This window comes from Protopterus annectens, chromosome 10.part0, assembly GCF_019279795.1.
Source record: "Protopterus annectens isolate FY-2018-M chromosome 10.part0, PAN1.0, whole genome shotgun sequence".
Classification (NCBI taxonomy): domain Eukaryota; kingdom Metazoa; phylum Chordata; order Ceratodontiformes; family Protopteridae; genus Protopterus; species Protopterus annectens.
Genome location: NC_056744.1, coordinates 1,782,846,280 through 1,782,863,023, shown reverse-complemented (window position 1 = coordinate 1,782,863,023; position 16,744 = coordinate 1,782,846,280). Strand labels below are relative to the sequence as shown.

At 40.8% G+C, this 16,744-nt stretch overlaps 1 protein-coding gene across 1 annotated transcript in view; it reads right to left on the bottom strand.

The window, feature by feature from the left end:
• Positions 1-16,744, bottom strand: part of LOC122814496 (integrin alpha-M-like) — a 935,681-nt gene that overhangs the window by 351,451 nt on the left and 567,486 nt on the right. Inside the window, exon 15 of the mRNA XM_044087070.1 lies at positions 5,254-5,457. Coding sequence (XP_043943005.1) covers positions 5,254-5,457 — 204 coding nt within the window. The remainder of the gene's footprint in view (positions 1-5,253; positions 5,458-16,744) is intronic.

Below are 16,744 nucleotides of genomic sequence, written 5' to 3'. Positions count from 1 at the left end.
ACTTGGATGGCTGGAAATACAGAACCTTATACTCAGTATAAGTACTCATAAAATCCTGCACTATCCCCATAATACCCCTATCCTCATAGATCTTGTTTCACCATACAAACATCTGTCTACACTACGTTCTGCCAATAAACATCTGGTATCCTTAGTTAAATCCAACAACAAAGCAGGTGACTCTCTTTTCTCTAATACTATAGGAAAAAACTGGAATCTGCTCCCTTCTGAACTATCTACCCTAGCTTCTACTACTCTATTCAAAAAACATATCAAAGAACATCTTAAAGCCCAGCGGCGCTGTCCTTGTACTAATCCAGACTGAAATTCCACGCCTCTCCTGTTCAAATCCCATCCCCACACACTAACCTAAGCATACAACCCAACTCTTTTTCTCTTTATACCTGCTCTGTTTTTGTGATCTAATAATTGTTCTTTACTTTTCCCCTAGCAAACCTTTGTAAATTGTCTATAATCCATAATTTGTATTATATTTATTCATATAAACAATGCTATCTCTGAACTGTAATTTTAATAAACATGTCCTTTTTATAAATCGTTAACGTTTTAACTGTTTATGCTGGAGCTTTTCTCCCCGGGCCTCTACTGAAAATGGACGTATATCCAGTTAGACTAGCCCGGTCAACAAATGTAAAATAAATAAATAAAATAAATTATCTCATTCATAAATGCTGGAGCATACTATGCAGCAATGATAATGACATAATTTTATTCATAAATGCTGGAGTATACTATGCAGCAATGGCAATTACATCATCTCATTCATAAACATTTTAGCTGACCCTGCATGACTCTGGAGAAGGATTCACTAGCATGCAATGACAATGATGGGATATGGTACAGCTATACTTGACACTACTTATAGCTCACCTGAGTCACTGCCTGCAGGGGTACAATAGGCATGACTATGGTATTGTTTTTTGTGCACTGCACTCACCTTTGGGATGTTTGTCTGCATGCTATTATTTTTATTTCTGTACAGTGCCATTGTAACTAATGGCAATGGTGTTGCTCAGTTATGTTATGCTAAACAACACATCACCACATCTTAGACTTTGGGAACTAGGCTGCTGTATTTTGTATGGGCCATCTGCAGATTTTATTTGTTTTTTATCATTTATTTATTTAACATTAGTTGACCAGGAAAGTCTGAATAGGACAGAGCCTATTTTCAGAGGAAGCCTGGGGAGAAGTGCCCCAGACGCATGTCTTTGCAATGTGGAAGGAAACAAGAGAACTGGAGGAAACCCATGTGAACACAGGGAGGACATGCAGACTCCACACAGAAAGCACCCCAGCTGAGAATTGAACCAGACAACCTCTTGCTGTGAGGCAACAACATTAACCACTGCACCAGTTGTACCCCATAATTCCCTGCCTTTATTCCAATGATTTACAGTGATGTGATCCATGGGCTGTATTGTGTATCCCTAGCTGCATACAAACTGGTTATTTACATTATTCCAGGTGTGTGGATGTGTACAGTGTTCCCTCATTGTACATGAGTCCCTTTAAGAATCATGCATGCCGTTGTTATGTGGCTTAGACCAGGTCCCGCTCTGTGCAGTTGAGTACAATGTTATGTGCCCTTTTTGTTAAGTTTATGCAGCAATCATCACGTATTTCCCTCTAGTTAGTATTGCTGTTTTTCTTTGTGTTCTATCCTAGCTCCACGTGCTTGAATTTTTAACAAATTTAAGACAAGGAATGCTTAATAGAGAACATTTGCTGCATACTATAGGAAATAAATGTTCTGTTAGGGTAACTAACATAATATTTCACATAGAAACATAACAGTGGAAGCCTAGTAATATTTTATTTAAATTGTACATCAATCCAAAACCCCTATTTCCCATTTTTGCATACAGGGATGGAATATCACTTGAACAGTGTCAATCAACTATGTAGAGCAAAGGTTCATACCGTTGGGAGGATACTGATGTCAGGATTGTTCATCCATACCACAAAAATACACACGCACACACACACACACACACACACACACACACACACACACACACACACACACACACACACACACACCTAAGTTCAATTTAGAATTCTCAGTACGTCTACTGCATGTCTTTGAAATGTGGGAAGAAACTGGAGCACCCATAGAAAACCCACACAAACACAGGGAGGACATGCAGATTCCATAAAGAAAGCAAAGTTCACAGCAAATGGGATTTACTAGATAAACTTGCTGCAGAATGACATCCTTTTCTACTGCCAAGAAACAAAATACTGTAACACAGGCTGCATGCAGTTATTTTTTTCATGTGTGTGCATGTATGCAGAGAGAATACATTGCCCAGGAGAGATGTTGTCATATTTCATTGATTAGTGTGACAGCCTTCACAGTGCAAGCATAAGGCAATTTTTTCAAGGTACATTTTGTAGTGCTGTTCAAGCCAGTGCATCTACTGCCACCAACCCATACAGTCACATGTGTACCTATTGCTGTCCCAACTTCATTGATGAAGCTACTGTACCTATGCAAATGTGCACTTATCTCTGTTCTAACATCACTGATGGATCTACTGTACCCATACAATCACATGTGTACCTACCTCTGTCCCAACATCATCGATGGATCACCTGTACCCATGCAGTCACATGTGTACTTATCTCCATCCCAACATCATCGATGGATCACCTGTACCCATGCAGTCACATGTGTACTTATCTCCATCCCAACATCTTCGATGGATCACCTGTACCTATACAGTAACATGTGTACCTATCTCCGTCTCAACATCATCGATGGATCACCTGTACCCATGCAGTCACATGTGTACCTATCTCCGTCCCAACATCATCGATGGATCACCTGTACCCATGCAGTCACATGTGTACTTATCTCCATCCCAACATCTTCGATGGATCACCTGTACCTATACAGTAACATGTGTACCTATCTCCGTCCCAACATCTTCGATGGATCACCTGTACCTATACAGTCACATGTGTACTTATCTCCATCCCAACATCTTCGATTGATCACCTGTACCCATGCAGTCACATGTGTAGTTATCTCCATCCCAACATCTTCGATGGATCACCTGTACCTATGCAGTAACATGTGTACCTACCTCCGTCCCAACATCTTCGATGGATCACCTGTACCCATGCAGTCACATGTGTACCTATCTCCGTCCCAACATCTACGATGGATCACCTGTACCTATACAGTCACATGTGTACTTATCTCCATCCCAACATCTTTGATGGATCACCTGTACCTATACAGTAACATGTGTACCTATCTCCGTCCCAACATCATCGATGGATCACCTGTACCTATACAGTCACATGTGTACTTATCTCCATCCCAACATCTTTGATGGATCACCTGTACCTATACAGTAACATGTGTACCTATCTCCATCCCAACATCTTCGATGGATCACCTGTACCTATACAGTAACATGTGTACCTATCTCCATTCCAACATCATTGATGAGTCTACAGTACCGATACAGTCGTGTCGACTTCTAAATCTCAAAAGCTCATAATCTTGAAATTCAAAATACTGGGTCCAAAATCACGAAAGTTCAAAACACTGAAAACCCAAAATACTGAATTTAATAATATCGAAAAAACTACAGGATACTAACACTTACTATACTCCACTAGAAGTACATAGAGAAACAAATAAAAGACAAAGCATATTAGTTTACTCCAACTATTAGCAGGGGGGCAAGCCCCTCTGTGCCCCCCCACACCCCCTGCTACTTAAATATATCAACTCCAAGATTGCACTTTACTACAGTAAGATGATTTATGTTGTAGTATAACATTAAAAGGGAACATGACTAAGGTTACAACAGGCAGTCTTGAAGCAAAGAATAGAATGTTTGCCATTTTCTTCTGTGGAGTGCGATCTTGGAGTTGATATATTTAAGTAGCAGGGGGATGTGGGGGGTGCATCCCCCCCACATGGGGAGTGCAGGGGGCTTTCCCCCTGCTTATAGTTGGAGAAGAGTAATATGTTTTGTTATGCAGTTGTGCTGGAGTATTGTAAGTGTTGGTGCACTCTGTTTTTTCGATATTATGAAATTCAGTATTTTGAGTTTTCAGTATTTTGAACTTTCAAGATTTTGGACTCAGTATTTTGAATTCAACATTATGAGCTTTCAAGATTTAGAAGTGGACCCATACAGTCAGATCTGTACCTATCTCCATCCCAACATCATCACTCGATCTACTGTACCCATACTGTCACATGTGTACCCATATCCATCCCAACATCATCAGTTGAACTACTGCATCCATACAGTCACATGTGTACTCATCTCCATCCCAACATCATCGATGGATTTACTGTACCCATACAGTGACATGTACCTATCTCTGTCCCAACATCATTGATGTATCTACTGTACCCATACAGTCACATGTGTACTCATCTCCGTCCCAACATCATTGATGGATCTACTGTAACAATACAGTCACATGTGTACCCATCTCTGTCCCAACATTATCAGTTGATATACTGTACCCATACAGTCGCATGTGCACCCATCTCAGTCCCAATATCATTGATGGATCAACTATACCCCATGCAGTCACATGTGTACCATCTCCATCCCAACGTCATTGATGGATCTACTGTACCCATACAGTCACGTGTGCCCATCTCCATCCCAACATCATTGATGGATCTATTGTACACATGGAATTATTTACCTGCCCTCTCCCCCGAGGCAGTTGGTTATTTCCCTGGCCATTGACCTTTCTGACACCTTCAATGTCATACTAGAAGGAAGGTCTCTAGTACAGCACATGAGCCACACGTTAGTGTACTGGTGGGTTTGTCATGCCTGCATTATGCAGTTGAGGAACAGCAAGAGTGTTCATCATACTCACTAATGAACAGTCACCAGCAATTTCAGTTGCTAAAAGTATTTTGATTTCTAGATCTAGTTTACACAGAACTACAGATTTGTCAGTGTAATCAAATAGAGGCTACACAGTTACAGTGAATAATGTTCAGGAAAAGGACAAGAAGAATTAAAATAGATAAATTCCAGACCACTGTTCTATGCTTTTAGGAGAACCTGAACAGAGAGAGAGAGAGAGAGAGAGAGAGAGAGAGAGATGATAACAGGGGCAGACGTGACAAGCAGAATACAGTTGAGGGAGATGCTGCAGAAAAGAATAAAAGCCTCAGTATAGCGACAATGTTCATATATTTATTCATTATTTATACTTAAAAAATATTTGTCTCACCTGGCTGTAGTGGGATCTGATACCATTTTGATTGCCATAAAAGATATACACACTTCCCTGGTGGTTGTTCTCCAAAGGTGCTCCAATGGCAACGTCTGTAAGTGAATCCCCATTAATGTCTTTAATTTCTGCTATTGTTGCTCCAAACTTAGCATAAGGATGTCCAGGTTCTCCATGCAAAATAATTGTACAGACAAATTTCCGCTAAAACAAAGGTACAGATATTATGAGATATAAAACAGAGCAGTGCTATGTAAAAATAAACAGCACAAATTTAGGTTTATAACGTGCAGTAAAACCAAAGCTGAGTTTTGATGTTGTTTTGTAACCAGGTGCATTTAAACTAATTTTATAAAGGACATTCATTCCATCAGTATGGTGCAGTGGGTAAAAGATCCGAAATGTGAGTTTCTAGATATGGGTTTGTATCCCACCCACCAATATTTGCATACTGCAATGATACTGAAAAAGTCACTTCACAAATGTGCACCAGAGACCCCTGGGAAATGGTGACTCTGAATTCTGTGGATGTGCCTGGTCATCCAAAAATTATAATTAAACAAATGAACAAAAACTCTAAAGCAAAATAAATAAATAAATAAATAAATAAATAAATAAATAAATAAATAGTATAAAACATTAGTCTGGGTAACAAAAAAAAAAATAAATAGAGACAATAAAATAAAATATGTTAATTATATATTTAAAATATAAGAATAAAAGTATACTCTCCCAAAGAAAGCTACAGTAACAACAAAAACATGGTCTCCAGTGCCAAAGAGAAATATTTTTATTTATTTTTATCATTTATTTTATTTCTCTGATCCTTATCACAATGACTTGGGACACAGGGGGAAGGTTGATGCAATATATAGAGATAATTTTAGGGTAACCAATCAGCCACATATTTTTGGGAAGTGGAAGGAAAAGAAAGACTCAGGAAGAACATGTAAATCTATTATATATTTATAAACACAGAATCCCAAAGTTAGAACTCAACCCTGGACCATGAATCTTGACAAAAAGATCATACTACTAATTGCAAAAAATAAAAGGAATATCCCATCACACTAAATTAGAAAAGAACTGTCCTTCCTACCCAAAAGTTAAAAAAGAAAATATATGAATTGAAAGGATCTAAAAAGGATCCCCTAAGGAATGCAATACAATGGAAATACCTGTTCAGGAAAAACCTGAAGTTCATAAATGCATAAGAAAATAAAATATAAAAAGTACTTCAAACAAATACCATACATAACCATAACCAGATAATATATATATATATATATATATATATATATATATATATATATATATATATATATATGTGTGTGTGTGTGTGTGTGTGTGTGTGTGTGTATGGGTTTACTTTACATGCCCAAAATGCCACATAACCCAAGACCAGACAACCAAGACGAGAATGTCATAACTTCAAATACGCGAATGTCCGCATAACTGAGGGAGGAGGTGATTATATCACCAGTGACAAATTGCCAGGTATGGTGTGCAGTCTGATGGACTGATCTTTTGGTGTACTCCTATGCTGGATGGAGTGCATGCTGTCCATCATGGTAGGGCAGATTGCCCCGAGACCCAGCAACCACCACTGCCACCACAGGGGCAGTGAAGGAGTAGTGCTGACAGTCCCATGGGTGAGCACATGAGTCACACTGCTGCCATGTGCGATGCTCATGGGACTGGGATTTGACAACACCCAGCCAAGCTGTTTACCCCCCTCTTGTGTCCCACACCAGTCCTGTCTGCAAACACTTCCTCACCCTCCCAACTTACCTCCCTCATGTGTACCTGTTTCATCCCCATCATTCTTGTCTCACCTTAAAAAACTGCCCCCCCCCCAAATAAAATATTCTCCCATACATAGATCTCTCTCTGGGGATGACAGTCCAAAGTCATCTACAAATTCTGTTAAAGTGCACAGTTGTTGCTATACAAGAAATGGGTAGCTATGGTTCTTTCCTACACCCGTCCTGCACATCCCTACCTGCCTTTTACTATGTTTTCCCCCTGCTTGCACCCCATTTCACCACTGTCCTATCCCCGCATTTTTCTTTTCTTTAAAGATTTTTTGTGTGACACTGCATGATGTGGAGCATTGCACAGTGTTGCTGAGCTTAGCTAAACAGCACTAAATTGATATACATCTGTGAAATAATAGTAATAACGTGCACAATGTACACCTGTGCCCTGTCTCGAACCCAGGACCAGTGCATCAACCCACCAAGCCAGACAGCTGTTAATTAACACAGGTGGTTTAAGCAAAACATACCAATTGGCAAGTGCATGTTTAAGTAGTGCCGCACATCATGTCACATCATGCAAACTTGCTTAAAGAGTAATGGCAAACATGGGAGTTTAACTTGGAGTCTGGTATAGGACTACACCACTAGACAGCCAGACACAGAATAATGGATGTAAGTGAGGTCTTTAACAGCAGGTAAATGTGCACTTTTCTTAGCAACATTTAAAAATATACCTGCTAAAGTATTAATGGCAAAATACATGTTTAACTGGGACTCTGGTGGAGAAATACATCCCTATAAAGACATGTACATAATAACGAATGTAAATGAAGTATGTCGCAGCCTGTATGTGTGCACTTATATCTTGACAAATGCACCTGCGGTAACAGTGACTCAGTAGCTCAGTCTGTTACATGCTTTGAAAACAGTCATTTTTGGCATACATGATCCTGAGTTCAAATCCAGTGATGTGTAGCATTTAATTTACATTATTGTGAACCCGTCAATGAATGAGTGTGTCATCAACTATTTATCCACCCAATGCATTTCAAATGGAATGTCTCCTGTTCAATGATGGAAGTCAAACGCTGCAGATAGGAACACAGTTGACATATCCCTGTAGCAACACTAGAAAGTGCATAGAGTGTCAGGTCATGCATTAATATGCATTCACAGAGGATTTTAACTTACGTAATGCAAAGGAGGCCCACTAATATCAGAGTGCAGCATACAATCATTTCATAATGATATTACAGATTAGCACACCTGCACAACTAACATACACATATGGAGCTCTTGCTAGCAGCAAGTACTGCTAGCACACACATTCCAAATGACTACTATAATGTAGCACATTATTTGGCAGTTGGCCAAATGGTTGAAATAATGGTACATTTACTCCCCTATGTCGTTCAAGGACACAACAAATATGTTACCTATTACTGTGTTAATGATACCTTTGGCTAACACCACATACCTCAATATCCTGTGGGATGACTTCCCCCAATCAGGCTCTGCCTGTACACCAGAGCTGCCAGTGGTCACACGTTTACACATAACTGCTGTTGTCCTCCACATTCTGCAGCCTGTCTTACTATGCTTATTTCCTGCAGCAGTAGCATCAGCTGCAGCCTGTAGCCCACACATAAATGTATGCAATAAGTATCTACGTCAAACACCCTCCCTGTGCTGACTTACTATTTCTACCCAGCATTTGCACCCCATCATATGAGAACGTGGATGGAGTCTACATTGAGGCCTTATATCTCATTCAATTGTTGCAGGGGATTGGCTTATTACACTGCAGATCCGCTGTGTATATTTCAGTTAGCATTACTCAACCACACACTGGTTCAGGGGCAATCACCTGCTAACGAAGACCAACTTAAAAAGGCAAACCTCTAGCTACAGAAACCATTGTGTATGAGCGTTGCTTTCTATGGTGAACTTATTGTCACAAGACGTATATATCTGCATCTTTCAAAAGAGGAGTATTATACTCCATCAGTTATGTAACCATTTTATCTCCAACATGATGCATATGGTAGAATATAGTTATGAGGAATGGGATTACATCAGTAAGCCTTTCTTAGAACGTTACTGATAACATGTCATTTATTATGTGTTACACCTACAGAGGAACTACAATACAGCAAGTGTAAAATGCTATGTGTTAAATATCTCTTGGATAACACCGCTATTTGTTTTGCACTCTTGGTTGTATAGAATTTAGTGGGTTTACTCCTATGGAGCACATTACATTGGATTCCTGTGTTGGGTGTCTGATCATACATCTGTATCTGTCATGTCACAAACAGGAATATTTGACTATTACTACTCCATCACTTGTGCCTACAACCTTTCTATGTTGTGGACATACCTCTCAACTGTATATATTGTAGCAGATTGTCCAGATTTCTACCTTATATATGTGGTTTGTTTTTCATAAGATTGTGGTTTTCTGGCAAATAAGCTGCAAATCATTTAAGACTGAATTAGAATAAAATTAAGGACATTTTGCAGACATCATACCCTGCAGTAGTTTCATGCTAATGCACAACCTGTTACTCTAGCAACTTTCTGAGTTTATAACAGCAATATGTAAAATATTGCCCCTATTTTATGGTCTTTGTCACATGTTTATTTATGGGTTTTTCCCATGTCATGCTCTAAGAGGTTGAGTCATATGGATGGCCACACATATGCATACTAGACATGTAACCAAACAGTGAATACTGATAGCTGTCCTAAATTGCTGTTTCTGTAAATTCTGTACCCTCACATATATAATCCTGACATGTGTTCTCTTTGTGTTGTATTTCAGCAATAATGTATTGGCGTTGCACAGCCCCTTTCACACATCTTTGTGGAAGCATTATGGCAGCATTATGACATCCTACTATCCAGGGGGAGACCTAACAGACAGGAGCAGGCTGCATTGTGGGCCGACTTGATCCACGATGTCAATGCAGTTGGCCACTAGAGCAGGACATAAAAGCAGGTGCGACACTGTGCCACTGATATAATCCATGCTGCATGTAGAAGAGCAGTGGACATGGCCAGGGATCATGGTGCCAGTAGTGGATGGCCTGCTGTGGAACAGCCATCGTCAGCCACTAAGGAATTCCTGGCAAACTTAGGAACATGTGACAGCTTACAGGCATCCATCACACAGTATGTTTTGGATGTGGGTGCCACCATTTCAACACATGAAGAACATCCAGGTATGCTTAGTTAGAGCATCACTGGAATATTGTAGCATTCAGTGTATGAGTGTGTAGATAGTTTTATGTGGGTGTCAGGTTTTATTTTGGGGGGAGAGGTTAGCTGCAGTTTGAGTCTCATGCTCAGATTGTGACCACCATATCAATCGACATAGTTGTTGTTTGTCTTTCAGCTTTTCCTGGTTAGGGGTTACCACAGTGGAACTCCAGTCCGCTAATGATTGGCAGTACATTTTCACAAAGGCCGAGGTGCCAGCTCGACGTTCAACTTTCAACAAAGGCATGCCCATTTACGCATGTCTTTCGAACTCCCACCCAACCACAAGGAGGACATGCAGACTCCACACAGAAGGCACTCCCCACACTACAGCCGAGAATCGAACGAGAGAACCTTTTGCTGTGAGGCAACAACGGTCAATTGACACAGTAATTACTGCAAATGTGAGATATTTGGATGTGTTCCCCGTTATAATGCAACATGAGGTGCTGTTTACATTTCCTCTCCCTCATATCCTTTTAGGACCATCGGGAAGTGGATGAGGCTATATTCATGCTCCTGGTAAGCACAGCACTGTTTTGTTACAGATGTATATATCTTGGATTGTACATGCTAATGTGTCTTCCCAGGCCTGATGGCTGGATTGATGTACTGTCTGCTTGATTGCCAGCTGTACAGATAAATTCTGACTGTACACAGTTTACAATCATACTGAAGCCCTGTAGGTGTGGCCACAGTGATAGAATTGCCAGTATTGTCAGGACATTACAGATTGCCAGATGTGATGACTGTTTTTTTTTGGATGAGAATATGTTAGCTTAATGAGGTTAGCTTTAATTTTCTTGTTATTCACCCTGTTACCTTTTAAGTTATGCTTTTAAATTTGTATTTAATTGATTGATTGATTCAACTGATTGCTAAATGAGGTGTTTGGTTACTATATAGGTACTGTGTTATATCTTGTGCATTGTCTGAAGAAGTCTGCGTATTATTCAGCAGACGAAAAGCGCTTTACTTGTATTAAACTCATTGTTGTCCTGTGGCTTGTTTATTGGGTTTTTGGCGATTGGTTCACCTTACTACTGCTTTGGATCCTCCTGTATTTTCTTGGTTTGTGTTTTCTACTACGATAGATGTGTTGACTGTGCAGGGGTTTTGCAATATCTCCAAATTGGACATCGTTTATGTCTTGATCATGAGATTCTTCTTTAAAGAGCTTGTATTTGCTAATAACTGTGGAATTGGGTTAGACTATAATGTCCTCATCTCCAGCTATTACAGGTTGGGATTTAGGCAAGCCTGTGATAGTGACAGCACTGTATATGGCATAACATATATTGCAAAATAGTAATGCAGAGCATAGTAGTGCAGGTATTAATGTAATGCTGTCTCCTTTTTTTCACAGGTGACAATGCAGACTGGTCTTTGTCCCCTTCACAACCTGATGTTGGAGTCTCTCCAGACTTTGATGATAATGGTGGCCACAGTGAGGCACAGCTGGGGGTTGCAGGGGCTGAATCTGACAGAGAGGTTGACATCCCTCATCCACCCTCATTATCACTGTCCACAGCCAGTATGCCCCTGAGGGTGGAGACATTGAACAAGGAAGTGTGGCTATGGTGGCTGCAGTGAGTGTCAACACTGGCCATAGCCAAACAGTTGGCGAGGTTCCATCAAGGTGGATTGATAGGGGTGCTCATAGGAGGCATGCCGCCCCTCCCCCAACTGTTGCAGGGGTCTCATCACATGTCACTTGGTGTATGTTTAGGGCTGCCATGGAGGCACAAACATGTTCTGAAAGGTCCTCCCACAGAATGCTCAGGCTTATGGATGGAGCACAGTCTGACATCTGTTACTGCCTCCACCATGTTGGTGGTGATACCCTGGAACAGTTGACTGACACAGTGGAAAGACTTTTGTCTCAGACATATTACACAGTATCTCACTTGGACTGCACAGTGTCTGTGATGGAATGTCTGGTTGGAGTTCAGCATCGGCCTCATGGACATAGGTCAGCAATAGCATCTGCTGAGAGTCAGCTTGGCCATGCAAAATCATGTTCCTGTAGTTCAGTACATTTAGCTCTCCAGATGGGAGTGTGCTGCCATGGGCTCATGGTCCTGGGCATACCCGTGCAGGACACATTGCCAGTTTACATGTTCAGGGACAGAGACGTTGAACTGTCAGCTCTACCATGCACAGCTCACAGCTGTCCAACATATAGACAGGTAGGGCTAGCACTGAGCTTGGCTGTGGTCACACACACACATACACACACACACACACACACACACACACACACACACACACACACACACACACACACACACACACACACCTGTCAAAATCAGGACACCTACAGACACATACACTGCATTTCCATGCTCCGTCTTGCCTGTTTCCCTTCCTGACTCACACACATGCATGTCAACCTATTGAGTTAGCCTAGGCCTCCTGCACCCCCACACAACACCTGTGCAAGTGATGGTACCTGTGCCACATTCTTGTCATCTTTCTCATGGATACAGGGAAATAAAGCTATGTATCTGATGCACAGGGTGACTATCTACATTACTATGAGCTCTGTGTCTGATGCACAGGATGACTATCTACATCACTATGAGCTCTGTGTCTGATGCACAGGGTGACTATCTACATTACTATGACTTATCATCCATTGCTGCTTTTTGCATGCTACTTGTAGTGGTCATTTACAGATATTGGACAATGCCTTTTATAATGAGCCTAGATTCATATTATGTGGTTACATTACCATGTAGAAATGGCTTTGTTGTCACACAATGAAAGGTGTCTCATGGAAATTTCTACAATTCACTTTCAGGATTCTGTAGGACACAGATATGCTTACACATCTACAATCAAACCATCAATGTCAGAGCACAGGATTGAATGTCAGTACAGAAGAAAATGTCATCAGAAAGGTAAAAAAACTATAGGGTCATTGGGACATAGGTTCATATGTGTTTAACAGGCTAACAACCACAAGGGAGTCTGGAAGCCTAGCCATGTATCCCTAAACTGTGACAAGGTCTGATAACCTGAAAAAGTGTAAGCAGGGTTTTGGGTGCTGAGACATCTAGAGGCTGAAGTGTGGGAGATGAACAATCTCCACTTTGGCTGTGTCCATTCAAGACATTGTTAATAAACCACTTATGATTGCCTGGTTCGCCATCCAATTGTGTAACTTGTACTTGATTTGCATTAGAGTAGAACTCTACTTCACATAGATGGGGACCCTGTGCCATATAAGGTGTATTTATTTATTTATTTATTTATTTATTTATTTTATTTTTGTTAACCGGGAAAGTCCGACTGGGACTGTCCATTTTTCAGAGGGCCGGGAGAAAAAACTCATGATACAATACAATAATATTAGATGAAACAAAAAAAAGCAATTCTTAACAACATTTATTAGTACACAGTTTACATTTACATGGCATATGATAACTAGAAAGAATAGTACTCTAGTAGAATATACAAGTAGTCTCTGGGTTATAGACCTGTTTCTCCAGCATGTCCCATTTATACCATAGGCAAGGCGTGGGTCTGGAGAACAGGTAAATCTGATGCTAGTTGTTTCGTGGATATGCTTGAGGTGTAGAATGGGGTCTGAAACTGCCATGTACTGTAACCATACACCACCCCTCCAAAGCATGTCAGAGAAAGAATACATGGATAGGGTCTTGCTGCAGTCAGCATAGGACATGTTACATATACCATGTAGTGGTTTAGTGGGAACCTCTGTGGTTGTTGTAGTTTATGGATATGCCTGGTTGGTTGCATACCAAAGGTGTCATTGCACTCAATGATAGGTTTGATGAATGCTGAATACAGCAAAGCAATGACTTCCTTGGATTTACCTGCCCTACCTTCATTTACACGTTGTGGTACATAGAATGATTTCCCCAATATTGCAGACATATGTCAGTCAAAGGCTACATCCTTACTGATGTGTCCATAAGTCCATGACTACTGGGTCAACTGTTGGAGGTGTGCTGTTAATATGATACTTAGAAATGGCTCCCCAAAGGACAGTATTGTGCAGTACTTGGCATTTACTGTTGGTCCATGGCTCTGACAGCAACTGTATGTCTGTGTCAACCCCTCCTCCTCCTAATTTGCAATCATGAGCAAATTTTTTCAGCCACAGACCACTGTCAGTGGCCATGCCTGGACATAAGTTAATGCCTGAAAGGAGTTGTGTGAGGAATGATTTAAGTACACTGGTGACTGGCCTCGTGGTGGACACAGACTCCTCATTGCTAACGTCATGGATCCTGTCTTTCAGCCACTTGGCTATCCACTGGCTGACATACTAGTTTGTACCTAACCACTTGGGTTTGTCAGCAATGCCTGATGGGGTTATAGTGTCATATGCCTTGTCACACCATGGTAGGTGGAATGACTCATGTTTCTCTCATCCATTGCTTTGGTTACCTTATCAAATAGGTAGTCATGATCTGCCCATGACTAAACCAAACTGTTTGGTCCAGTGTTTGTGGGATCATTTCCAGGATATTTCTTTTTGTGAATGTAAATATCAGACTACTGAGACTTGTAGATCTCTAGTGACCAGTGTCTGTAGATGGGCCACCATTGTGTAGAGGGATGACTGTTTCTGTTCTCCATTCATGAAGCACAATGCCTATGTGGTGGCTACAGTGAAATTCTACATCCAGAAGCCCTGATAGGTGTGCAACTCAGTATTGGAGTTATTTTTGGTTTACTATCATTAGTGCAACCTGCGTTTTACTGACAAACACATGGTAGAAATGCATAATATCAAACAATAAGTCACATACCACAGAATATCAATGTTAACTTATGAGAATCAGTGCTGCACTTCATTCTTCCACATTCAGAAGTGTTGCTTTTCATCACAGAGCACATGTGGATGTCAAAAACAACAGCATAGTGCCAAATTTGCATAATAACGTGAATTTGACATTTTAAACATTGTACATTAATGTTTTCAGTATAGCGATTCAGTAATATTGCATTTCATCCTTCTGAACTTCACACTTATGATAGTAAACCATCATTTCCATCATGGTTTCCAAAAAAATGTAACCCAAGATGTCTGACTTTGTACACAGAACTTACAAACACTGTAGGGTAAATAAATATGTACACCCTGTAAACTTAAAGATGGAGTATGTAGGCAGTTATTCTGAAGTTAAACACTAATCAAGCAGTGCCTATTAAAAACAAATGATTACCTTGTGACAACTGCTGAAAAGAGAGGAGTAACCTGAATTGCCACTGCCTGGCTACTACCACTGCTGGTCTCACCATGGCATCACTCTGCTGTGAAACAAAGCTCTTATTCTCTGTGTCTCACTAGAAGCAAAACATTGGCACCAAGCTCAAGATATGAAGCAGGCTACAGCCTGTTTGTTGATCCACACACTTGTCCCAGATGATGCAAGGATATGTAGGCATGTTGTAGCCTTTTCTGGGTAGATGTCTTGATTAGCAACCAAACCAGTCATTTGACTTTTGCATGTATTATGACATGGTTTCAGGATTTGACTGGGTACTGACCTGATGTTGATTAGAAGCACAACTATTGCATCACAATATCATGTTGAATGTCAGGTGACATAGATGTCCACAGCGGCAGTTGTCCATGTTAGGTGGCAGTTTCACAGCAGGTCATGCAGCTGCCCTTCAACGGTGTCATGGTGGTGATCTGCATGACATGGATGTGAGGCCTACTGCAGAGGAGTGGTCACCTATGAGTAATGTAGTTGTTCCTACCACATGTCCTACTAATGTCATACTGTATATTCATGTTCCCACATCATTTCGCACATCATCCATTTGTTGTGTGATTGTTAGACAGTCATTGTAGATGTGCAAGGCCAAAGTTATGGGTACAACGGTGAACAGGTACAAGTTTCCTGTGCATGCAAGGGCATCGACATCTTCGTGACAAACATATGATACATATGACAACGAGCAGGTTCCAACATGTGCACCTCACCCCCTACTCGACCCAAACCCACATCACACATACCTACATATGTAAAGGTCCTTAACAGAAACATACAAGCACACCGGACACTTCACAAACACAGACACAAGCATGCGACATATAATACTACCTCTGCAAAACAGTACACATAATAGCTCACACACCACTGTATCACTGCTCAAACCGTTAAGGCAGAATACTATATCAAACATATTACTCATACATAATTACATCATAAGACACTTTGATGTCCCTGTCACCAGGCTATATAAAGGAAAGGTCACAGTCACTGTATGTGAGACGCCCTGATATTCCATATCACACAGGTACTGTTATGACTATGTCATAGTTCTTGTTTGTGTGTACGACTTGTGAGGTACCTCTCTGGAGTGTATGAAGAGGGACATAACTGAGCTCTCGGACTATGTGTCTCAGACAGGTATGCCCTTGGCCTTCAGCTTCATTCTACCTTCACCTGGGATGATGCCTAAATGCAAAAAGAAAAAGATTG